We start from the raw sequence: 26,204 nt of genomic DNA, 5'->3' as shown, positions 1-26,204 counted from the left end.
TAACACACACAGTGGGCGTGGACTAGTGGGGGCTCCTATCTGAACCCCCTGACCCATGCCTCTTTGTGTGTGTTAGGCTCGGTGGGATGCCTCTTCTCTCGGTACCTATGGGACCCTATGTTTTCATAATCTTCATCTCTCTTCATGCTTCACAATCTTCATTTCACAGTCTTCATCTCTCTTCATCTCACCGTGAATTTATTTTTAATACTATCATTTTTAGATGAGCTGCAGGTCTGTTGTCAAAAGACCTATGTCCTGTGTTTATAATCACCCCATAAATGTATTGAGAAAAATAGCAAATGGTAACCCTGGCTCCAGACACGGCTGGGTGCGTGTGGATCGGGGAGTCCAGAGTGTTTCAGAAGGATCGAGAAGGGCTACACAAGCGCACTTTGAAGTGAAAAGCCCACGTGGATCTGATTTCTTGAGCTCTGGGCCTCTCATCTTCTCTGGTGGCTTTCTGTGAAAATGACTCACACCTCTCTTCTGCAAACTGGAATCTCCAACGCTATATTATCACAAACAAGGACATGCCATCGCTGCGCTTCCATTCATTCACCCACCGTGCCTTGTGTTTCTCCGCCTCCTGCGAGAGTAAGCAGCTCTCCCGGCACGTTTCTTCTTGCATGTAGTGGCTCTTGAACCATCTTGAATTTGTTATATTTTCATCATCTCATGGAGCGACTCACATCTTTTCTTGTCTTCTGAATATGTCCCCATTTTTTTCTCCTCTGGAAACATGCACTTTTTTTTTTTTTTTAATACAGAGGCCTGTGTGATATCTTGCTCATGTGTTGTGCACTGTCTGCACCTTCTGGGCAATGTTGTTGATTTATTTGTTGTTGATATATTTCATGATCTCCTTCTCCCCTCTCCCCCTCCCCCCAAAAAAAGACCATGAGCCCCTGGTGGCTTTGTCCCCATTGCATTTCTGGTACCGAGAACAGCAAAGCTGAACAGAAGATGCTCTGGGAAATTTTGCGGATGGACCTAGGAGGTGATGATAGGAAACATCATCGTGAGCCCTGAGCTCAGCCACTGCCTTGCCGAGCCCGTCTGATAGATGCAGAGGGAAAGGGGTCCGTAACCGGGTCAGGCTAAAGCAAGAACAGACAAGAGAGAAGCCGGGGCTGAGTCTCTGTGAGAAAGACTCTCTGGTCTCACCAGTTAGATGGAGACAGGCACGGGAGGAAGATGAATTTCTGTGATTAAACATCCCGCTCAACCACGAGAGCAAAGGGACTGGCGTGGACGTTTATTGCTTCCATTCCTAACCTTTCATAAGTGCTTACTTGGCAGCCCTAGCCAGAGTGGTATTTGATTCTGGAAGCATCTTAAAGGAGCAGAGCCTGACCTTCCAGTTTCTCTCTCTCTCTCTCTCTTTTCTTCTTTCATTTAGGCCATAAACTATATTGGTTTTTTTTGTGTGCATTACTGCCATGGGAAGGGGGTGTGTGTGACCATGTTAGTTTCCAAATGAAATGACATTTAGGAGAGTGGACAGTTAGGATATTTTTTTTTCCAAGGCTGGCTTTTAAAGACTTTGCAACCAGGATCTTTTCTGATCAGGGACAGTATGGAGTTACAGGTGCCTGCCTTGCTTCTCCCCATCATGGTGATGAAGGTGATTAGAAGACTGAGGTAAGTTGTACAGTAACACAGTGAGCCTTAGGTGGGGAGGCTCCATCCTGGCTGGAGTATTTTCTGGTGATGGTGGTTAACGACGAAGAGGCAGACACCCAGGGTAGGTCTCGGCCAGCTTGCCAAAGTGACCCTGGGCCTGTCACTTCAAGGAGAAGTTCCTGGCCTCCTTAGATGGAAGAACGTAGGTGGCATACATTTGATTCTCCAAGTGTCTAGCAGTGCCCACCTTCAAGCATGGAGCCGATGGGTATGGGTAGGCCCCAGTGAGGTATAGATCAGCATGGTGTAAAAACTTCAAGTTGCTAGAATTTGGATCAAATAATCTACCATACTCTGCACGAAGACTGGAGAACACATCACGCAGAGAGAAATTACTCCAAATGTCCTTTATATCATCTTGGCTCTCACTTTTCCTTAACTTCTCTCACAAGGCCTCAGTGTGGAATCCTGCTTCCCCATTCTTGGTTACAGGAGCTTTGTGATACCACTCCACCCCCTGCTGTCTCAGCAGACTACCTGTGTCCTGAGGATCCAGGTTCGAAACCAGCCCAGGCAGAAAGATCCATGAGTCTCTTATCTCCAATTAACCACCAAAAAGCCAGGAGTAGAGCTGTGTTTCAAATGGTGGAGCTCTATGTAGCCTTGCATGAAAAGAACTCTGGGACAGTGTGCCCAGGCCCTGAGTTCAAGTTTCAGGATTAGTGCGCACACACACACACACACACGCGTGCGCGTGGCACAAGTCTTAGTTTGGCAAGGCCCTGATATTTTAAGATATTTTCCTCACTCAGGCTGCATGTCATAAAGTGTACTTTGGAAACCATAGAACAGCTGTCAGAAGGGAACATGGGCATCACTTCTGTTGTCCATTTAGTTTTGAGTTTGACATGGAGGCATGAGGTCCATTTTGAGTTAACTTTTATATGAAGTGAAAGGTTTAGGTCAAAACTTACATGTGTGCGTGTGTGTGTGTGTGTGTGTTTGTGTGTGTTCATTCAATTGTGGCATGGCTCGTTTTCAGTCATATCAGTTTTTATATTATTTTTAAGGTGATTATTTGGGGGATTACAATGAAGACACTTCTCTTGAGAATAAAGAATTTTAACACTGCAACTCAAATGCAGGAATCTCTACACCTTCATTAATGAGCTTGTGGTGATTATTTTCCAATGTTTATATATTTATATATACATATATGTGTACATGTATGTATGTGTATACACACACATATGCACAAATGCTTTAACTATACATAGCTTCTATTCCTTAATTAAATCACCTTAAAGCCGGGGACAGGCACGAGCAGATACCACATCCTAGCATGTCTCTTTGTCTTCTTTATGTGGTGTTAATCTGATGGAATGTATGCATTTGTATTGAAAAGCTGATCCCAACTTTGTTTTTACACTGAACTCATTAAGTCTCTTGTAATGATCTCAAGAGGAATAGGCGTATCTTCTCTATTTAGATTTGTACTCTGTTCTACTATCTCCATTCACATTCCTGAATTCTTGCTGTCCCAAGTTTTCTTCAGGTAGTCTATTCGCTTAAGTCTGGAAAGCTTCTGTAGCAATCTGAGAACAAGTGGGGTGCAACAACACATACATAGTCTTTCCCTCCCTCCCTCCCTCCCTCCCTCCCTCCCTCCCTCCCTCCCTCCTTCCCTCCCTTCCTTCCTCCCTCCCCCAGTCCAGTTCTGACCCAGGATGGCACACATGATAATCAAGCTGATAGATGACAAACAGTCTACCACAGAGCTCCGTCACAACCCTTTCCTTGGGTTCTAAAGGGTATTTTTATTGGATTAGAATTCTGGATCACCATTTTGTTATTCCAGCTTGTGGCCTCTTAGTTTGGCCTATTTTTTCATTTCGCTTTCTTTTCTTTCTTTCTTTTTTTTTTTTTTTTTTTTTTTTGCCAGTCCTGGGCTTGGACTCAGGGCCTGAGCACTGTCCCTGGCTTCTTTTTGCTCAAGGCTATAGCACTCTGCCACTTGAGCCACAGCTCCACTTCTGGCCGTTTTCTATATATGTGGTGCTGGGGAATCGAACCCAGGGCTTATACAAGGCAAGCACTCTTGCCACTAGGCCATATTCCCAGCCCTTTTGTTTTGCTTTTGATGAAGGTGCATATTTGTTTGGTTGCCCCTTGATGAGTTGCATCATTCATCTACACTTAGATTCAAAGTTTTCTTTAAAGTTCAGAAATTCGTTTATGAAGCACCTGGTTCTGGGTTTCTCTGAGTCTGTCTCATAAGGATTTAATCATCTTCCTCACCTGTGGCAGCCTTTTGCCAGATTTGGAAGGTTTGGGGCCATTAATTCTGTAGTGCGCTCGACCATCCATTTTCAAACAGGTGTATGCACACCTGTTGCTATTGTTCAACAAGTATCTGAGTCTCTCTCTCTCTCTCTCTCTGTTTTACCATATTTGTCTCTTTGTTGTTTGAATTGGATACCTTTTTTGTTTTGGCAGGTAGTGGGGCTTGAATTCAGAGCCTGTATGCTGTCTCTGAGCAATTTTTGCTCAAGAATAGTGCTCTACCACTCTGAGCCATCCACCACTTCCAATTGGAGACCTTTTATTGATTGACATTTATGCTCAATACTTTTCTTCTGTGGTCTTCATGGTACCATTGAAAACAGTCATATAATATTTCTTATTTTAAAGTTTAGCTTACTGCTTTTACAGCTCTGAAATTTCTATTTGGCTCTTCTTCCTAGTTCCATTTTCTTTCCTAAGACTTCCTATGTGTTTGCAGTATTATATCTTACTTGCTGGGCATTTTTTTTTAATGAAAAGCTGTTTCAACATCTTTATTTGCTCATTCCAACATCTGTGCTACCTCAGTGGTAATGTCAGCGGACAGTTCCCTGGGGGTGTAATATTCCACTCCTCCTGTGCTGAGGAGTTGTGCTCCTAGCCCCAGTGACTGAGTATGGGGAGATGCAGGTTCTTATTTAAAAGCTGTAGAGGTTGAGGAGGATTTGGTTGTAGCCACCAGTGAGCCCTGTTGGGTTCAGGGGGGGGAAGTTCTCACCTGTCTCCTGTAGTCGGCTGCTGTTTCCAGTATGTGTTCCTCTGGCAAAGCCTCCACAGGCACAGTTGGCTGTGGTACCCTGTGTCTATCCTTCTGAGACCAGGGCTGGGCATGCTCTATTCCTTCACTTCTTAAATCCTATGGAATCATTTAAGGGTTGTATACACATGTGCAATTCAGAAGTGAGTGAATATGTTTCAGTACTACACACACACATACACACCACCACCACCATACACATACCACAACACACACAACATATGGAAGCCAGATACCAGTGGCTCATACCTGTAATCTAAGCTACTCAGGAGGCTAGATCTGAGGATTGTAGTTCAAAGCCAGCCTGGACAGGAAAGTTTGTGAGACTTTCATCTTCAGTTAAACCCCCAAAAGCCAGAAGTGCAGTTGTGGCTCAAGTGATAGATCACTAACCTTGAGTAAGAAAGCTTAGGGACAGTGCCTGGCCCTGAGTTCAAGACCCAGGATTAGCACGTGTACACACATACACACACACGCACAGACACACACACACACACACACACACACCATATGTTCCCTAAAATTCTTTACTCTTAGATCCCAAAGTGATTTAAATTTAATTTTATTATCAAGGTGACATACAGAGAGGTTATAGCTACAGATGTAAAATAGTGAATACATTTCTTATCACACTTATTATGTCTTTCATTTTTCTACCACCTTCCCTCTTACCCAATCCACCCTGAGTTGTACATTTAATTTCCAACATATTGTCTTATGAGTATTGCTGTTTTATTGGTTTGCTCTTTATCCTTTGTCTCACCATTTTAATGTTCCCTTTCCCTAATTCAGATAAATGTATATGCAATACAAAGGGTACCAAAATTAAATACAATGACAATAGGGGCTAAAACATAGGAAAGAAAAATGGAAAAACAAAGAAATAATTTAATATTCTCAGCCTGTCTCTGTTGTATCCTTCAGTTTTAAACTGTCCAGTGGGAACATGGGATGAAGTGTGTTCTGACTTCATCACTTCACTGTTCACTGAATTTATTTATTTATTTATATTTTTTGTCGGAGCTTGTATTCAGGGCCTGGGCGCTGTCCCTGAGCTCTTTTGCTCAAGGCTAGTGCTCTGCCACTTTGAGCCACAGCTCTACTTCCTGTTTTTTGGTGTTTAATTGGAGATAAGATCTTGTGGATTTTCCTGCCCAGGCTGACTTTGAACTGTGATCCTCAGATATCAGACTCCTGAGTAGCTAGTATTACAGGCATAAGCCACCAGTGCCCAGCCTTGATTTTTTATTTATCACTTTATTTTTATTGTTCACTGTATTTATTTTTATTTATTTAACATCTATTCTCTTCATTTTATTTTTGTTTGATCACTTTATTTTCCTGTTCATTTATGTATTTGTTTATTTATTGTTCTAATATCACCATAGAAAGAAATCCACCAGTTTAACCCTTGGCGTGTACATTTTAGTGACCGTCGCATTGCTGTGCAACCTTTCTTTTCCACTTTGAGAAACCACAAAGGGAACAGGGGCTGTGAAGTGCCTACTGCTCCACCGCTGCAATCCTTCACTCCGGTCTTTGGCCAGCGAGAATCTACCTTCTGTCTGTCTCTATGGGTCAACTCCATTCACAATTTAGCAGTTTATAGAGTTACCATGGACAAAAAATCGTTACTCCCTCCAGGTGTACATCTGTACATGTTTCTCTGTGTATCCAATGATACTCATTTCCTACTTAATAGTTTAGAATATTTCTCTCTCTGCCTTCTCTTTCTTTTTTCTTTTTCTTTCTTTCTTTTTTTTTTTTTTTTGCCAGTCCTGGGCTTGAACTCAGGCCCTGAGCACTGTCCCTGGCTTCTTTTTGCTCAAGGCTAGCACTCTACCACTTGAGCCACAGCGCCACTTCTGGCCTTATCTATATATGTGGTGCTGAGGAATCGAACCCAGGGCTTCATGTGTATGAGGCAAGCACTTTACCACTAGGCCACATTCTTAGCCCTCCTTTCTCTTTTTTCATAATGTGTTTCCCTGTATTTTTTAAACAGAATGTCGCACCACCACTACCACCCCCTTTGTGTGCAATGTTTTGTAGCTTCTTTTCTTAAAAGATGAAGATTGTCATATGCATTTCTCGCCCTTCTCTGTTTCAAAATCAGGATTCTAAGTGCCCCTGTTATGCCACTCTATCAAGGTCTGTGATTTATTTTAATTTTCCTTGTATTACATTGTACTATTATCCTCTCTTTCATAAATTGTATGTGGTTAATTACTGTACACACATATAGGGACGTTTCATTGCTTATTTTCTTAAGAGCTGTTGTTCTAGATCATTTTTTCTACATTAAATGCCACAGGAAAGCACTTGTTCATACATATTTTTCTAGTCTCTCTGTTGTATCCAAAGTAAAGACTCTTATCTTTTTTCATTTGTTTGTTTTAGAAAAAGCGTAAAGGAAGTTTCCATACAAAAAATGCATAAAATATACATCAAAACTGGATTCCCAAAACTTCTTGTACTATAGTAAAACTTTTAGAAACTTGAAGTAGACTGTCAAGAGTTGGGTGTCAAGAGACTTTCATGTTTACTTTTTAAAAATAATACAAAACAAAAACTAGGAAAATACTGAGCGGTGATGGATGCAGGTATAAATTTTTTGCGGCCATTTGCATGAAAGACACTGAGCCTGCCAGTGCCCCGTTCACACGGTATCAGACCATACTCGGTTTGGGGCAGGTCACGTTTTCCTCTGCATCCCGTGTCCCTTCCTTCATCCTTTCCCTCCCCTCTTAGGTGTGGTGGGATCATGGTTTTATTTTCCTGTTTACCATAAATTATAATGATCCAGAAGGAGGCGTCTTTACATGCTAAGGAAAAACCTGGCCATTAGGTCAAGAGCGATGCCTATGGGGCATCCTGCATTGCGGATCACTCTTTGTATCCTTGGAAAGGGGAAGATACGGTGCCACCAAGGGAGCAAGGTCTATTTCATTCATACAAGTATGGATCTCAGAATCTGCAATGCTGTATTAATGCCCCAAAGTTAGAGATGAGCCATGGAGTCAGCGGTTGGTGGTTAGGGATCAGCCATTGGCCAAGGCAGCTGGCTAGTCACCCTGGAAAAGACCCCGTGTGCTCTCTACTTTGTCATCTCAGCCAACTGAAGAAGACTGCGGGGAGAGCTCTGCAAATCTTCTGGGCATTGGGGGGGGATTCATCATAGGAAGAGGGAGCACTCTCTCTGTACCATTGTCTCCAACCTCTCTTCCCTGCCTTCCTGCCTGTCCCTCCCCCCCCACACACACCCCAAACCTCCAAATCAAACCTAAGCTCCTGGACCTGTGGGACAATTAATCACAGAATGAGTTAGTTCTGGGTGGTCTTTGTGCCCTGTGATTAGATAAGTTTCTGTTCCCCCCCCCATCCCCAGGCAGCTTTTCTTGGAAAAGAAAAAGAAAAACTTCTGACTTTTCCCTCTTTTCTTTTTGTTTTCTTGTCATTGTAGGTTTCAAGGCAGCAGATGAATTCTGAAAGAGAGCAGCTAAGGGTAGGCGCGCACCTGCTGGTCAAATGTTCCCTGGTTCTCATTTCTGTGTGATAAGCAAAAACTTCCGTGTCTCTCTAGAGACACAGAATCTAGATAACAGGTTTCATCTTTACACTGGTGGAGTCGAACATATTTATCCCAGCTAATTTAGTATTGATTGAGCTGGTAAATACAGTATATCTTCTTCTGAAGTGCCATTATGGTAGCTATGGATTTTTTGATTTAGAGTCAGCAATAAATACCTCTCTTGTGGAATTTGTTTGACATCATCGTACTGGGCACGGACAACATGAGGCCTAAGTAATATCGAAGGTCAAAAGGGCACCTTGCCACCTTCTTCATATGAACACGGGCCTCTCTGCTGAGTGGAGAAAAATGTTCTTTGGCTGTGGCCCAGGATGAATAGTCAAGTCATACCCTAAGGGCATTTTTTTTTTAAAGAGAATTTGAGACCTCCCCAGATCCTTGGAGTCCAGTGTCATTTGTGTATATGGGGAGAGAGTAGGCATTGTCAGTCTCCTATTTCTTTGAAATGAGATTCAATGTTCAAGTATTTTTGATGGACAATGAGTCCTGCAGGAGAAAATGGCATGCTTGTGAGCAGAGCTTGATGGCATTGTTCTGGTTTCATTGTATCTCACTCCATCAGATGCCCTTCTTGTAATGTGGATGGCATTTTAAGAAATAGTGCAGCTCGGTGCCAGTGGCTTACGCCTGTAATCCTAGCTACTTGGGAGACTGAAATCTGAGGATGGTGGTTCGATGCCAGCCCAGCCAGCAAAGTCTGTGAGACTCTTACCTCCAATAAACTACTCAGAACAAGCCAGATATAGTGCTGTGGCTCAAGTGGTAGAGCGCTAACTTTGAGAGAAAGAAATTGGAGGGACAGGTCCTAAGTCTTGAGTTCAAGTCCCAGAACTGTTATAAAAAGAAGTGTTGTTCCTTGCCACAGTGTCCCGCCCTGATGCGGTGTCTTTATTAAGTTCATGCATGTGGTAAGTAGTAGAGCCTGAATTCATGATTGATGAATGTCATTGATGGGAATTTGCAAGCCTTACTAGACGATGAGACTTGCAGTCACAGTCCCAAATTGCTGTACACACTACAGTGTGCTTTAAACGCACAATAGTAGCTCCATCTGTGGCTCACACATGTAATCCTAGATACTCAGGAGGCTGAGAGCTGAGGATCACAATCCAGAGCCAGCCAGGAGCAGACAAATCCAAGAGTCTTGTCTCCAATTCACAGCAAAAAGCCAGAAGTGGAGGTGTGGCTCAAGTGGTAGAGTGCCAGCCTGGAGTGAAAAGGCCAAGCAAGAGTGCAAGGCCCTGAGTTCAAGCTCCAATACTGGCACACACCATGCAAACAAAGATCAAACACCAAGCACAGAAGCTGTTTTCCTCTATATTTTGGTAGTTGGAGATCACCTAATCAAACATAACCGATTAAAGCCGTCTAATGCTTTTGTACACAGACTTACTTGTCAGAGCATTTGCTGAGCTGTTGTTCCCAGATGACAATGGCTTGTAGGATGATTTCCATTTTGCAGTTGCTGTTGGCATCAGATTTTAAGTCCTCATGTGAACTAATGAAGAAAGTCCCTGTGTGTGGCAATTGGTAAGATGGCGGGCTGAGCTTTCTTTTTCCTCGTGAGCATATTTATGGCGGCAGAGATACACAGGCTATCCCAGCCAGGCCTTCCCATGACCCTTTCCCTCCCATCCATCTCCTCCCTGGCACCCGTGCCAACATGATTCGGCAGTTCCTCAGTGACAGCCTTCGAGATGTTCTAGGGCGGCTGGAGCTCCTCTGGTTGTTTTTTTTCCCCTCCATTCTCAATTACTGGTTCAATCTAGTAAATAATGGATTGCAACTTCAGACTTCTCTTCGTGTTTCAGTAAGATGTTGGCCAGAAGTAGGTCAGTGCTACAGAAAGTGTGTGTGTGTGTGTGTGTGTGTGTGTGTGTGTGTGAGAGAGAGAGAGAGAGAGAGAGAGAGAGAGAGAGAGAGAGAGAGAAGAAACATGCAGTGTATGCTTTTGTATCCAGGAGGCCTTGACAAATTCCCCAGAATTAAGACTATCTTAGAGTCTCTATTGCTGCTCCCTTAATTCTCTTTTCTCCTCACAAATTCTGGTGGACTTTTGTAGAATGCAAGGTCTAGTTCCAATAGTGGCAGAAAGAAAAAAAAAGTTAGGAAAGGTATAAAGTTAGTTTTTTTTTTTAATTTAGTTGCGGGATTTCAGTTTTTAAATCTTTATTTTTAACTAAAAGTACAAAGTATAATGAATCACAAGATGTCCAAGAGCCTTTATTTAATCTGCAAAGGCAAAACACAGAGATGGATATAATATGTATGTTTTTTTGCAGACTCAGTGGGTTGTAGAATGTCAGCTGTAGCATGTTGTTGGCCTTAGGCTGTGCCATAAGAAACACACTTGAAAAATCCTATCCATTTTGTCTGTTGAGATGCGACTGTGCACAAGTTATGGAGAGGTGTTTGAGTGATAAGAACAGGAACTCACCTCTGAGCTCCAGGGCCGACTGTTGATGTCTGATATCTGGATGATGGCTTACAATTCCTCTGCCTCCTTTTTTCCAAGATGGCTGCTTTTCTCCTAGCCCCGCCCTCCTCAACTTCCTCATCAGAAGGCACTGAGAAGATGGGTGCTTCCTCATCTTATGTCATTTCATTGAGTAATCATCTCCCCCCCCCCCGCCACTTCCTCCATTCTCCCAGCTTCCCTCTCCATCTCTTTATCTATCTCCCTCACTCCCCTTCTCCCTCTCCATCGCTGCAGTCCTCGATTTTTGAACTCAGGTACTAGGCAGGTTCTCTGCCACCTTATAGCATGCTCCCTCCCTGCCCTTTCTGCTTTGGTTATTTTTGAACTAGGGTGTTACTCTTTGTCCCCGCCAGCCTGGATTGCAATCCTCCTATTTATACTTCCTGTGATTTCCAGGATGGGTGGGCTGTGCCCCCATAACCAGATTTTACTGTCAAGATGCTTCCTGTGAACATTTTGCTCATGCTGGCTTGGAACCCCAGACCTGCCAATGTCAGCATCCCAAGCCCCTAGGCTAGGATTGGAGGCATACGCTACTGTGCCTGGCTAACTGCCTGTCTTCATGATGGCTGTTTTTGGATATAAATCATAGAGACTCATTTGGGCTAACACAGAAACTTTCCGTGAGACATCCTAAGAACCAGCCAGAGCTTTAGAGTAGAAAATCTCTCCAAAGTCATAAAGGTCTCTTTCTTTTCTTCCACCCCTCCCTTCCTCTCTCCATGGCAGTCTCCCCCTCCTCTCTCTCCTCTCCTGTGTTTGCCTTTCTGAGTTCTTTCTCTCTCCCCTCCCTCCCTCCTCCCTCCCTCCCTCCCTCCCTCCCTCCCTCCCTCCCTCCCTCCCTCCCTCCTTCCCTTCCTCTCTGTCTCTCTGTGTCTCTGTGTCTCTCTTTTGAGATGGACTCTGCCTTTTTATGGCCATGGTATTTTCCAGGCCTTGTAATTTATGCGCATTGCTCTTTACATGGATGGAGATGGATTGAGGCTAATTACACATTCTGGGGCAGAGGACCCTGGTTGGTCCAAGCTTAGATCACCTGTTTCCTCTGATCCAATTGGATCTGTCCAGGGAAATGGCACGGATACACCCACTGGGATCCTCCAAAGGGAAAGTATGATGAGGGAAGAGAGCCATTGTGACCTGGGAGTTTTCAGAGAACCTCTAAAGAGGAGGATCGGAGTTCAGCAAAGGATGTTGGGAAATTTACCGGTGACACTCAACTTCTAGTGCAGGTTATTTCTCGGCTTGGAAAACCCTTCCTGTGTGATTCACAGCTGAAGGAGGGGCCCCTAGAGTGGAAATTATTCCCTTTCCAATTCTCCCGGAATCCTTTTTATGTCAATGAGAAAGTCTCAGTTTAAGCTAAAGTAGATTAAACAAGACTCTTAACACTTTCGGAGCTTTCTTTTTTAACTAAAAGGGAGTGTGCCTGGGGCTTAGAGCCTGCAGCAGCCTGAGCTTCTTTCAGACTTTAATCACATTGTTTGCAAAATATGGCAGTTAAGAATTAGGGGCCTGGAGCTAGGCCCACTTGAGATAAAATCTAAAATTTGCAATTTAGTACTTTGCTGGCTAGCCTGTATAACATAAACCCTCTGCCCCTCAGATCCCTCCTCTTTATACTTAATTTACAAAGCGTATGCATGCATGGGTGTGCTCAGGTGTTCCTGCAAGCAAAAAATAATAACAATTAATGCATATAAGGGCTTTAGAGTAGGATCTGGGAGAGCAAAGGACCTTAGTCATTGTTAGGTTTCAGTGGGTTTGTCATCCCTCCCCCTCCCCCCATAACTTTTACTTACAACTATACTAAGGTTGCTTTTTCATTGCTGTGACATTATCCAGTTTATTTGGCAAGTACATTTATTTAGGCTTAAAGATGAGTTCCTTTAAAGATACGCATTAACTCCAGCAAGTTGCACATCGCCCTCAGTGATGATGAAAATGGTGATAGTTGAGTACAAACCAAAGCTTTAGAAACAGGGAAATCACCAGGGCCTGTCTTGTGGAAGATGATTATGGCAGCTCTATGTTATCAATATTTAACTTGCCAGGCATAAGCAGGTTCTCCATTCCTGCTAGACACAGGAAGGATTGGGATTGCAGAATGCAAGACGCTCATGCTCCTCTCAGTTTAGATCACAGCCTCCGACAACTGGGCATGAGCTAGGACATCTTCCGGGCTGCCTGGAGCTTAGGCTGTGAAAAGCAGAAAAAGTCCATCCATCCCTTCCCGCTTTGCAAATACTCCTTGCTTTCACAGTCTGAAGCATTTCCCAAAGTGGCTTTGAGCACCACTGTCTCACAGAACTTGGATTTTCTTGACTATTTTCACAGCGGCTCCCCCTAGGAATGTCTCCTTCCATTCAGTTACTTACTCAAGTATGAGCCATATGCCAGTCACTGTGCTTAGGTAGAGGAGATATAACGGCACTATCAAACCTGTGCAGTTCTTGATCTTCTCAACTTGGCAGGCTAGCAGCACAACCAACCAACAAAAACGCGTATCAGTCAAATAACTATGGTTAAAAAGAAAGATTCCTGTGAAACTGAAAAAATACCAGAGCGTTTCATGACTTGAGAAAAGGCATGAATGGGAGAAAGCGTCCCTCCTTGGCCTCCACTTATCAAACCTCACAGACTCACACTTGCTGTCCAGTTACTTCATGAGACATTTTGGGCGACTGGCCACTGCATGCTATGGTGTAACTGCCACGTTCACGTTTACCTTTTCCCTTTCCGCGGCGGTGCCTGCTTGCCAAGATGAGCTTGTATTCCTTCCCAGAGCTGCTCCTGCCAGCTACACTTGTTACTGTAATTACATTATTTAGTGGAATATTATGTAAACTGATGAAAAATGAGTGGAGTAAGATTTAAAGAGAGAGAGAGCTGTTTCTGTGAAAATGAAGCTAAATAGTTCAGAAATACACTGTGAAAGCAAAGCTTCAAAAATTAGTTCAATTAGCCATGGGCGAGAGGACTGTAAAATAAAGAGGGCACCTCGGAGGGAGCTTGGGAAATCTTGAGAGATTCTGCGCTCAGGGTAGCTGAGCTGTGCTTTGCCGCTCTCCATTTCCCTGTCAGCAAAACCAGCTGCAATTCACTCAGGGATGGGGTCTGCCGACTTTATATGAAAGGGCCCTGTTGTCGCCGTGGACACTGTCACAGGTACGGATACCACCCTCCAGGACAACCACTTTGCACAAAATGCAGTCACAGAAAAGACCAACAGTTGAGGCTTTGTTTCAATAAAAATTTTATTTGCCAGAGCAAGAAGTGGGCCACAGTGAGCTGACCTCCTTACTGGAGACTAGCCCATCAGAGGGGATGCTATGAGGAGAGCGAGGGATTGCCCTCCGCAGAGAGCTCCTTCAAAGAAAACGCCTTCTACCAGGGAGTCCCCTCTGCAGAGCACACTCAAGGAACTCTTAGGTTCTCTCTCACATCAGATCACAACCACCAAATGCACATTAATCTTGTTCACTTTAAAAGAAAACGTTGGAGAAAGACTGGAATATATAACAAAAATTATTACATATCTATCTATCTATTGTGAAGAAAAAAAGCAATACCTTCCCCTCCCTCCCTCCCTCCCTCCCTCCCTCCCTCCCTCCCTCCCTCCCTCCCTCCCTCCCTCCCTTCCTATTGCCAGACCGGACTGAAGCTTGAACTCTAGGCCCGGGCTCTGTCCCTGAGCTTCTTTTACTCAAGGCTAGCACCCTACCTCATGAGTCACAGCACCATTTCTGGCTTTTTCTGAGTGGTTTATTGGAGATGCAAGTCTCATGGACTTTCCTGCCCAGGTTGGCTTCGAACCTCAATCCTCAAATCTCAGCTTCCTGAGTAGCTAGGATTATGGGTGTGAGCTACTGGCATCCAGCTAATACCTTTTTTTTGTGTGTGTGAAGGCTTGTGATGAGCGACCTTCTTCCATCCCCAAAGAAGATTACTTTTTATGGGAGTTACACAAGGGGTGGAAACACACATTTAAATTGTGCTTCTTTTGAGGTTCCCACCCCAACAGTCCTAACTCTACTGCTCTACCGTAGAAGGACAAATGTATACATGATTACTATGGACTTCCTCACAGATAGCTTCCTGCAGTCACCAGGAAAGTGCTTACATCTATACATCGGGGTGCCGGGGCTCCACCTTCTGTGGTTTAAAGACCGCAGAATAATCCTGATTTTTTTGTTTGAGAAAAGTCTAGTGAATTGCTGTGTGTGTGTGTGTGTGTGTGTGTGTGTGTGTGTGTGTGTTCACACCACTCCTGGGGCTTGAAATCAAGGCCTGGGCGGTATCTCTAAGCTTTTTCTGCCCCCTCAAGGCTAATGCTCTACCACTTGAGTCACACACACTTTCAGGTTTTAGATGGTTAATTGGAGATAAGACTCTCACAGACTTCCCTGCCCAAGCTGGCTTCGAACCTCAGCCCTCAGATCTCAGCCTTGTGAGTACCTGGGATGACAGGCTCGAATCACATATTGTGTGTGAATTGCTTCTTCAGGTTGGTCCTTGAGAATCGGCCTTTCTGGGCATGAGCACCAATGGTAGGCTCACACTTCATCTTGGGTGCTGATTTCTGTCTCACACATGTGTGCGTGCACACACATACACACATTCACTTATTGGTCCTTTAAGTGTGCTGTGGCATTTCCATGTTTTCTTTGGAGAAGGCCTCTGAAGTTCCCCTAAGGAGGGCGTGTGACTGGAGCCCCAGTCTCCCTTTGTCTGAGTGCATTTCAGTCCATTACCCCTCATCATCAGACCCCTGTCCAGGGCCCTCCCGTCCCACTTCCCTTTTTATTATTAAACTGGTATTAAAGAGCTCCCAGTGAAGCCATTGAGAAATGCTGACATTCCAGTTTGCCGTCTCTGCTCTTCATTCCTGTGTGTGATGCCTTATCGAGGGCTTGTCTTCATGCCACTGAGATCTGAAAAGCATTCCAGTGCAAACACACACACACACACATACACACACTTGCCAGGGAAATAGGGGTGGTGAGCAGATAGTCAAAGTGCCTATGGTTTTCCTCTGCTTAGGAGGAAGAAGAGGAGGAGGAGGGGGAGGAGGAGGACTGAGGGAGAAGGCACACACCTCCTGAGAATGCAGGAGACACCCCCCACCTCCCGTTGTGGCCTCCGTTTTGCCATGCATTTAAGCCGTTGTGCACACCCCATATCCAGGTGTGCGCTGGATGTGGCTGGCCAGCACATGTTGTGTCTGCTCATCCTCTGCTCACCAGAAGTAGCCAGTCCCTTATTTGGGAGTCAGTTCTCAGCCCTCACATGTGTGGTGGTGATGGGGGTTGGGATAATCTTTGCTAGCCAATGGGAGTGGACACGGCCAAGGCTAGCCAATTAGATTCTCTCTTGAGGCTTTGGATGATTAAATAAATAAAAAGTCTAGGAGACAAAAAGTGTGATGGAAAGCAAGTCAAGGTGGGGAGAGGGGTGGTTTCCAGGACAACAACTGGGGCAAAATTGAGTTTGGAGAGAGTTCCCAGGGCTGGACCTCCAGATCCACCCCGATTCCTCAGCATGATCATCCATCAGTCCCTGGAGCCCGCTCGTTGCTGGGATCCTCTGCGTGATCTCTCTTTCTGCTGAAGTTACTCGGAAACTGTTCTTTTTTTTTTTTTTCTTCCCTGTGATCAAAGACTCCTACGCAGACACTGGGGAAATGTGTAAACTTAGAGAGTTGCAGAGCCAAGAGTTTAGTGAAAGCTTTGCTGAGAGCAGGCTCCTCATCACATCCTATAGTACCTCAGCCCCCCTCCCCGTGCCTCTGGGTACAGCTGCTGCCTTCTGGTCTCTCCTTCATGACCTAGGGAGGGGAGGTGTCCACATTCCCTGCCTTCCATGGGTTCTGAGTCCTGAGGAGCCAGGAAAGCTGAGGAAACTTCTATAGGGAGGCTAGCACATACCTTTAATCCCAGTATTTGGGGGAAGCTAGGGCAGGAGGCTGGAGGATTGTGAGTTCAAGGCCAGCTTGTATGGTGTAACCAGACTCTGACAGAGAGAGAGGGAGGGGAGAGTTACTTTAAAAGGAGAAGAAGGAAAAACTTAAGGGCAGGGAAGCTCTATCTGGCTACCGTCCGTCTGGAAGGTGCGATTTCTGAGTGGCTCTGCTTAAGATGCCGTTCAGGCAAACGGCCATGCACACATTACTGAAGAAGCTGCTGATGACTGCGCAGAGATTTAAAACCAAAAGATTGTTGGCAGTTTTACCCTGTTATTTTTTCAATAGTTGTACACCTTTAACCATGCCTGCATATACGTTTCCACAACTTTACACCAAAGGCATGCTTTTAAAAAATATTATTATTATAATAGATATCTGAATTAAACATTGAACTCCATGTGGCGTTAGCTGTGCCGTGGGTCTGAACCTGCTCGTGCCCACTTGCTGCTGGATATTCTCCCTGTGCCTAGAGTGATCTGCAAGGTTGGTGGCCACTGAGCAAAAGAGAACTTTCTAAAAAGCCAGGAGCATCACAGAGACTTAAGTAGTAATATGAATATGAACAGATGATTTAGCCACCCATCCCCCTCTGCTCCCCAGGAGATATGGAAACCAGAACCTCACCACAAACACACACACACACACACACACACACACACACACACACACACACACACACACACACACACACACACACCCCCACCAGACTGGAGCGGATTGCACAAGACAAAAACAGTGGCCCTGGTGATTCGCTTGGGAAGAGGGGATAATGTTCATGCCTACAGTTGTACCCAGAGCACTGCATTGTCCAATTGCTTTCTTGCAAAGTTTGCCATTAAGAGAAACAACTCTGAAGGAGCATGCCATCCTCTTGGTTGTGAAAAGCCAGAGTCCTACCCTGTGAAGAGGGAATTACAGGCTCCGTTCCAAGAAGTCCTGGCTCATAGAACAGGTCAGCAGTCAGCTCTCCTAAAATATTTTATGGAGCATCTTTGATGCACTGCTATTTTTTTAAAAAAATTGTTTTATTTTTAATTTGAAATATCTTGTGATCAAAATGATAGTTCTCTAGAGGCTGGGAAATGCATAACTAAAGAATGATAATAGGAGGCAGAAAAAAAAGTTACTTGTGTGGAAAGTAGGTGTGGAATAGGCATTATGAGAGGTCAGTGGTGACATTATTTCTCCTCCTGGCTGTAGAGACCGTGGCGGGGGGCCAAATCTTTGAAGGAGAACTATGTCTCCCCAGGGTTGAAGTATTTGCTAATCTCTGAGTCTTTGTACTGAAAAGGAAACATTGGAAGTGAAGCATCTGAAACTCAGACTTCCCAGATAATTCTCACCTTGACCACTTCTTTGTGTTCTCTCTCTCTCTCTCTCTCTCTCTCTCTCTCTCTCTCATCTGTCCTTCCTCTCTCCTCTCTCTCTGTCACAGCTCCTAAACTGGCAGATGAAGTCAGGAACCGAGGCGTTTCCTGTGACTGTGCCTCCTTGCCCCTGTGAATTCCTCTGCCCAGTCGTCCTCCCGTGAGCACTTGGGACAAGGCTGGTTTCTCATCCCCATTACTCCAACAGCTCTCAGACTCACACTTCCTTTCTGGTCTTCTTTTCCTTTAAGGCAACAGTGTGTCCTGGCCAACCTGGGTGGTCCCCTTGCCACACTGTCCTTATTCAGAGCATTTTTTAGCCTCTCCTATGGAGTTCTGGTTTGGAAAATTATGATCACCCCCAGACTTGCATTCCCTCCTTAGGGACCTGCATGGCACTTCAGAGGCTTAGGTATCTGCCATCTTTCCTGTCACTTCTGCCATGCTCACTGCAACCTCCGTTATCTAGCTTATCTGCTTGGATACTTGTTCACAGCCTCTCCCAACCCCCCACCCCCACCCCTCCTTTCTCTGGCTGACCCCTGCCTTTCCCCTCCCATCAGAGAGCTCTGGAAAGCTAGATATCAGAATATATGGCTGATCTTATTGCCACCATGATCGAAGAATTCCAACCATGAGCCACTGGGTTAAAAATAAAAGGACAAAAATAAAGAAGGCAAGAGATTTCAGGAATTGGGTACTGAATGGCAGAGAATAGAGAATAGAGATATGAGCTCAGGCCCTAATACACACACACACACTATGGACTCACCACTACATGGCTTCTGTTTAAATTAGCATTCCTTCACAGTTGGAGGGGTTTTCAGTGTGACTCATCAGTACCTGAGCACTGAGGGCTCTGAGCAAGCCGGTACCTCCTCCATGCTAAGGGATTCCTACTGGCCATCCCCACACCAGTGTCAAAGTTGACATGACCTCCTGTCCTGCCTGCCAGGCCCAGGGTAGTGACACTCTTTTTTGTACTTTATGAGTAGTGTCACCTCTTTGGAGATCAGCAAAGGTGGTGCTGGTTGTTTGCTTAAACACACAGGCTCTTGGCAGTTTTCTAAGGCTGCATTTTGAGGACCGCTTGCAGGCACATGGTTTGTGGGTGGGTGGAGAGGGATGAGCAGGGCTGTTGAGGAGATAAAGACCTTGAAAGCTTCCCTTGGCATAGATTTCTCCAGATACACCTATAATTTTCTACCCAGAAATCTCTTCAGGCCCTGTCGAGTTTTAGCGCTCTCTCTCTCTCTCTCTCTCTCTCTGTATGTGTGTGTGTGTGTGTGTGTGTGTGTGTGTGTGTGTGTGTGTGTGTGTGTGTGTGTGTGTGTAGGCAAGGGCCAGTGGCTTCCTGGTGAAGCACATAACACCCTGAGCAAACTCATTCCTGTTCAGGAAAAGCATGAGAGGAAATTCTGGCATTGGTGGGCAAGATACTATCTAGTAGCCCTATTGCTTCAAAAAATATATTGGTGGTCTGTGGATTGGACTGGCTGTTGTAAACACCCTTCCACAGACTGTGGTGTGTCTTGCAGAATGGATTTTCTGAAAGGGGTCAAATGGGACTGTGGAATGCTTGTAGGGGGCAAAGGCAGGCATTAGCAGAGAGAGTGCAGACTCTCAAAAAGATGAGGTAAACCAGGAAGAACGGAGTCATTTGCAGCATCACAAATGGGGACTGAATGGGGAGAGGGCGCAGCACCAGCCTGGCATTTGAAAACTGTCATTCTGTGAAGTCCTGCCATGAGATTTGCAGCCACGTTCCTCAGCAGATATTCGGGATCCAGTTTGTGTCTGCATGTTATCATCTGTGCTGTCTTCATTGCATCTCATCGTATTCGTGATTTAAATTTTTTTAACAATCAGTATCTCTTGGTGGGGGATGATGGAAAGGGAAGGTTCTGGAGTTGTGTGCCTCTTAGACCTACTAGACCTGTGAGCGGTTAATGTAAGCAAAATGGCTTTGTGAAGTATGCTTCCAGTTCCAAACTAATTCCTCCCAGTCCATGAAAACCACTTTGCATCCCTTCTGAGAAACTTGAGGTGGAGCTCTTACCAAGGAGGAGCCCAAATAGTCTCTTCACTCATGAAGTCCTGTGGGGAGGGAGGTCGGTGCCTGGCAGCTGTGATTCTTTCTGACTGACGGTGAGGCCCGGCAGAAAAGCATGCTTCCTGTCGACTCCACAAGATGGATCAGCATCCTTCGAGATTCTTCTTGCCCATCTCTGTTTTTACTCACTGGATTCATGGCAGATGTGAAGCATCGAAATTCTCCTACTGGAGAAGTAGAAACACCTCTGAGTCATATAGTTCTGTGATGCCCCTTCCCAGGCTTTTGTAGATGTAGGCCTGGCACAAACACCCTTGTCCTGTTTATGAGCAGTGAGATGCTGTTCTTGTGGAAGGAGCCTAACATGCCATAGAAGGCCAGAGTATTTGTAAAACACACACACACACACACACACACACACACACACACACACGGAGTGCTTTTAAAACTAGGTACCCAGAAACAACAGGGACTTAAGATCTCATAATTGTGGGGGACAGAATCTGTGACACAGGTCCTTGCTGAGATTCTCCTTTGGAGGTCTCCCAGCCGCTGGTCCAAGTCCTTGGATCTCATTGGGTGGACGCAAGGCCACCTGTGACGTCGCTGCCCTCCCAACCCCGCGCCCCTGTGTCGCCGTCCTCTCTGCAGATCTGCCTCTCAGCCTAAAATGTCCCTTTTTAAAAAAATAAAATTATTGTTGTTTTAGAGGGAATATGCAGCAGAGTTCCATTTGTGTACGTCAGGTGGTAAGTGCATTTCCTTTCGCACAATGTCATCTGTTGCTTCATTCTCTCCTGGTCCCTCCTTCCCGGCCACCACCCCCAAGTTGCGTGGTTCACTCTCATAAAATGTCCAGCTAGCTCCACCGTGGCACTTTTTCCACCCATTTCCCTTGGATTCTCTGCCCTCCCCCGAGATGTGCTTGTGCACATACTGTGTATAAGGCAAAGAATACAGAGTCGTCAGAAAAAGAAAATACAAATTAAGAAAGCAGTCCTCTGTGTCCATACCTTTGGAGTGTGTTTCAGTATGTATATTATTTTTTCTAAACATAGAGGCATTTGGGTGTTGCATCTTTGTAGTTCTTTCCTGAGACTTTCCTCTTTGGGTCTCTCTCTCTCTCTCTCTCTCTCTCTCTCTCTCTCTCTCTCTCTCTCTCTCTGTGTTTGTGTGTGTGTGTTTATTTAGAATCCTGTGTCATTTGTCATATCCCAGTGCATTTTAGATCTAACTGCCACCTACCAGGGAGAGCCTTTGTCTCTCTGATCTTGGCTTACCTCACTCAACACAATTGGTTCTAGTTCCATCCATTTTCCTGCAGATGACATTATTTTAAAGATTACCAGTCACTGGGTCACAGCTCCCAGACCTGATTTCCCAATGAGGTACCCTTCAGAGCCTCAGGGGTGCCAATTTTACCATGCCCTGGGGGGAGCACAGGCTGTCCAAGCTTGGGCTGTGAGTGCCTCACTGGGACCTGGGTGTCACACACAACATCTGCTGGCTTCTGGAGGCCCTAGTACCTAGTACCCAGAGGCAACCCATCCCAAGCTAATCAGAATTCCCAAACCCTAAAATTATTTACTGTTTCTAGCAAGCATGTCTGGAGAAAACAATGAGAAACAAGCAAACAGGCATCCCAACAAAAGCTTAAAGCAAGTATTACATCCTGTCCAGTGCCTATTCACCAAGGACCCACGACAAGACGGTCCACACAGACACAGGGATCAATAGGGTGCTGCTCATATCCTCTTGATATTTGCCACTCAGGGAGGAATTATGTTGAGGCACTTTCTCAATATGAAAAATAAGATTACTGATCGTGTTTGCAGCAAAGTCTCGACCGACAGGGGCAAACGGGACATCCGCTTTTGCAACCCAGAAGCCAGAGCTCATTGTTGCCTTTGAGCTTTGGTCCGGTGGAAGAAGGAACATGATTCCCGTGACAGTGGCGATGGTGGGGACGCTGTCAACTCGAGCAGGTTGGCTCTGAGAATAAAGTTGACGTAAAAGCTAACTAATAATAATACTGGTTATCTTGTGTTAGTGTTAATTCGAATGCGTTAATTTACTGAGCCTTGGTTCTGTGTCATGTAGTACTTTTAGCTTTACTTATCATCATCATTATTGTCATTGTTGTGTTATTTTGGTACCAATACTCATGTTTGAACTCAGCACCTTTGATCGGAGTCTCCCTTTGCTTTTCTCTGCTTACAGCTGGTGCTTTACCACTTGAGCCCTGACTCCAGCTCTTGGGTTTATTTTTGTTATGTTAATAACATAAAGTTGAGCTACCTCTCTCTCTTTTTTTTTTTTTATTGTGGCAGTCCTGAGGCTTAACCTCAGGGCTTAGCTACCATCCTTTAGCTTGTTTTGTTTTGTTTTTCCTCAAGGCTGAGCACTCTACCACTTGAGCCACAGCTCCACTTTCTGCTTTTCTGGAGGTTCATTGGAGGTCAGAGTCTCACGGGGACTTTCCCACCTGGGCTGGCTTTCATCAGCGATCCTCAGGTCTCAGTCTCCTGTGTAGCTAGGATTATAGGCATGAGCCACTGGCACCCAGACAAGCTTCTTTCTTTTAGAGTGTGTGTGTGTGTGTGTGTGTGTGTGTGTGTGTGTGTGTGTGATGACAGCCAGGATTGCACAACTGCTTGAAGTTGGGTGAAGGGTCACAGGTAGTCCTGGGTTCGCCCAGCTCCCCCCCGCCCCCAAACTCCTCTGTGTAGGCTTAGTGTCTAAGGTGACAGATGGGCAGGTAGCTGGTGGAACGTTTTAGTTCCATGTGGGTCTTGCTGACAGAGGGCTGTGCTTGGAGATACGGTGGTGCGGGTAGCCCTGTGTGTGTCCCTGAGCCGAAGGCCATGGGGAGGGAGGAGAGAGGCCAGGCAGCCTCTGGCCCCATGTGCGCGTGTTTCACTTGAGCCACTCGGCATTGGGTACTCGCACCCCCCCTCCCTGCCACTGTGCCCCCCCCACCGCCCATGCGTAAGGTGACGCCCAGCAACTCCTGAGTCTGTGCTCCATCAAGTTCAGGTTGTAAATTCTTAGGGAATTTAGTGGTGGCCTCCCTTCTACGTGTCTCCCTCTGTATGAAGCAAAATAAAATGCCATCTTGAAGAAGTGCCTCATAAAAGCCTTTGCATTGTGATGGAGAGAAAAACTAGAGAGATGAGAGGGGAAAACTAACTTTTATTTTCCTTCAGTGAGGCAGGAGGGAGATTTCTGGACACTCAAGATATTCATATTCCTGCCTTGGGCAGTGTTTGTGTGTGTGTGTGTGTGTGTGTGTGTGTGTGTGTGAAACTTCAGTTCACATTAGTGTAGTTTGTCCCATTATGGTTTCTCAGGGGAGGGGGGCGTTGGGCACAGAACATGTATTTTGCAAGATGGAGAGTTCACCTGGGGGGTTGGGGTCCTTGTCCTTCATGCTGTATTAACTGAGGAAGTACGCGCTTCGAAAGGGTTGCAACGTTCAATGGGATGTTATATGTATTTTACCAGAATTTTTTTATTTTAAAGATGAGTGCACTTTACCAATGCTCTTCCTCCACCCCAATGTAGATGTGGGTAAGGATGAAAAAATAAGATAAGCAAGTGCCCCATGGCCGTTTCATCCTGGGAACCTGTGTCACAGTTGACCCGGCCTCTGACAATGTCATGTGGCACAGAGAACTCTTAGCAGGTGGACCAGGCCCCGGGGACCTGGCTCATCTCCACCCCCTGATGACTAGTCCAACAGCCTGGTCTTTCTCCAGTGCCACCTTCCTTCTGGAAGATCCGTGTTTACCATGCTCCAAACCAACCAGGCTGTATTGAGTGCCCTTCGCCAGAAGGGTGAAGACGTAGGCTCTCTTTTCCTTTTCTCTTCTTTTCTATAACATTTGCCAATTGCCATTCCCGAGTCCCTGGCTCCTTGGGAGATGACGCTGTGATTTATTCCCTTGCTGACTCTCATCCTGGTCCCCACACTTTTTGGGGATCATTCGTGACTTTATTTCGCCCGGCTGCACGTCAGCGTCTCGGAGCTGGCTGCCTGGTGGCTGCTGGGCAGGAAAGTTTGCTTCGCAGGGTGATTGGCACCGCACAACCCCGTGCTCCATGCGGACACCAGCTCCAGAGAGCCTGGAAGATCCCAGCGCCTTCCCACTGTCCTTCCCCCCACACTTGCTTAGTCTGGAGGCCATAGAGCTCATGGCCAGCATCCGGTGGACAACAACACTTTGCCAGCTCAGTTCCCACGCTAACTTCCCATCCCTTTTGTCCCAAGCCAGGGTCTCACCCTGGGATGACCGAGGTCCCATAGGCCCTGGGCCTCTCCTCATGCTCCACCGTCAGCTCTTGCTTCTTTCAGGTTGTAACAACACCCACCTTGTTAGGAAACAATGTGGTTATCATCTTCAGCCTATTAACACCACTTGTGTCCTGCACTTTGGCTATTGTAACTTGGTCAGTCCTTATTACGTGAGTGTGTGTGTGTGTGTGTGTGTGTGTGTGTGTGTGTGTGTGTAGAGGGAGGGGACCCAAATGAGGGTGTTCTTACCTTTTTTAGATAAATCCACCATAATTAATGCTAGAAAAATAAACAATGGGCAGGAAAGTTGGGAGTTGTTTTTATCTGGAGGGCAAGTATTCCTCATTGATTAGATGTGTCCTGATCATTCGGTTGTCCTTGTGTTCCAGAGCCAAGTTAGGAGTTGAAAACTTAAGTCATGGCTTCACTGTTCATGTGTCACAATAGTTATGAATTTTAAGCATTTTATAATGAATATCTTCTTTTTTTTTCTTAAGTGGAACCAATGTCCGTGGCCTCCTTAGTGTAGGTCATTTCACAGCCGTCTGCCATGCCATAGTCAGGCAGCCCCGGGATGGGCTCTGTGTCAGGGCATCTCCCTGTGGAGGGCGGTGCTCCTTTCAGTGGCTCAAAGATTCCTTCAGGAAGCCAGAGGCTGGGACAAGGGAGAAGAAATGACTGTAGTTGTTGACTAACGAAATGCTATGGTTTGAATGTTTATCCAAAACTCAGGTTGAAATTTCACTGACTTTGTAACAGTAGTTATGAAATGATTGGAGTAGATGGGCCACACAGGTGACATTGGTAATCTTGTAGAAGTACAGGTTTGGCCCCACCTTGTGTTCCTGTGCACTCCCCCCACCCCTATCCACTTTCTTTCTCTCTCCCTCTTTCCCTTTCTATCTGTACCTGTCCCCTTCCCCCATCTTCCCCTTCATTACACCTCTATTTTCTCTCTATCCCTTATTTCCCATCTCCCCATTCTGCCTTTGACTTCCCTTTCTCCCCCTCCCCCTCCTGCATTCCCCTCCTCCTTCATTTGTCCTTCTCCCCTCCGTCCCTCCCTCCTCCCGCCCCCTCCCTCCCTCCTTTCCTCCCTCCCTCCCTCCCTCCCTCCATCCCTCCCTCCCTCCCTCCCTCCCTTCCTCTTTCTCTCTTCTTCCCTCTCTCCCTCCCCTTTCCTGGCTTCCCAGGCTGTGCCATGGGTAGTTGATTCTCACACACCTCAGCTCCTCCATGTTTCCCTTCCCAGCCTCCTGAGCAGTGAGGAAAAAGGAGAAAAAGGAAAGGAGAAACGATGTCATTTTAAATGAAGAAAAGAAATTGCTCTCCCCGCCTCCCTTGCTGGCGCAGAGTAATGGGCAGCCAACGACACCTGCCCATAGGGTGGGGGAGAACCTCTCTGGAGCTCCGGCACTGGGTCCAGATTCTCTGTGGCCTGTACACCAGGGTTTTGACAGCCATGTGTTCCTATAGCCTTGAGACCCCCAGTTCAAGCTGATCCCTGGTGTCCATTCTCTAGAAATAGTGTCACAGCCTGAAATCAAGGTCCAGACATGCGCCAAACTAGAGGGTTCCTCAGGTCATTTTTCACATCCAGTGTCGTGTTCTAGAATCTCTTCAATGAAGACTTTCGTAAAGTTTAAAGCCCGGTGTTGATTGTCTTGTATGATCTACCATCTCACAGTGGGATTCAATTTCTGTAGCCGATTAGAAGCCATTTAAACA

The 26,204-nt window shown here is 45.8% G+C and overlaps 1 protein-coding gene across 1 annotated transcript in view; it reads left to right on the top strand.

Annotated features, from left to right (window-relative positions):
* Positions 1-26,204, top strand: part of Rbfox1 (RNA binding fox-1 homolog 1) — a 929,373-nt gene that overhangs the window by 428,139 nt on the left and 475,030 nt on the right. The window contains exon 3 of the mRNA XM_048332268.1: positions 8,190-8,231. Within this exon, the coding sequence (XP_048188225.1) occupies positions 8,205-8,231 (27 nt within the window). The 5' untranslated portion in view covers positions 8,190-8,204. The remainder of the gene's footprint in view (positions 1-8,189; positions 8,232-26,204) is intronic.

Source organism: Perognathus longimembris, chromosome 23 (assembly GCF_023159225.1).
Source record: "Perognathus longimembris pacificus isolate PPM17 chromosome 23, ASM2315922v1, whole genome shotgun sequence".
NCBI classification, from domain to species: Eukaryota; Metazoa; Chordata; class Mammalia; order Rodentia; family Heteromyidae; genus Perognathus; species Perognathus longimembris.
The sequence above is the reverse complement of the archived record's forward strand: the minus strand, read 5'-3'. Positions and strand labels throughout refer to the sequence as shown.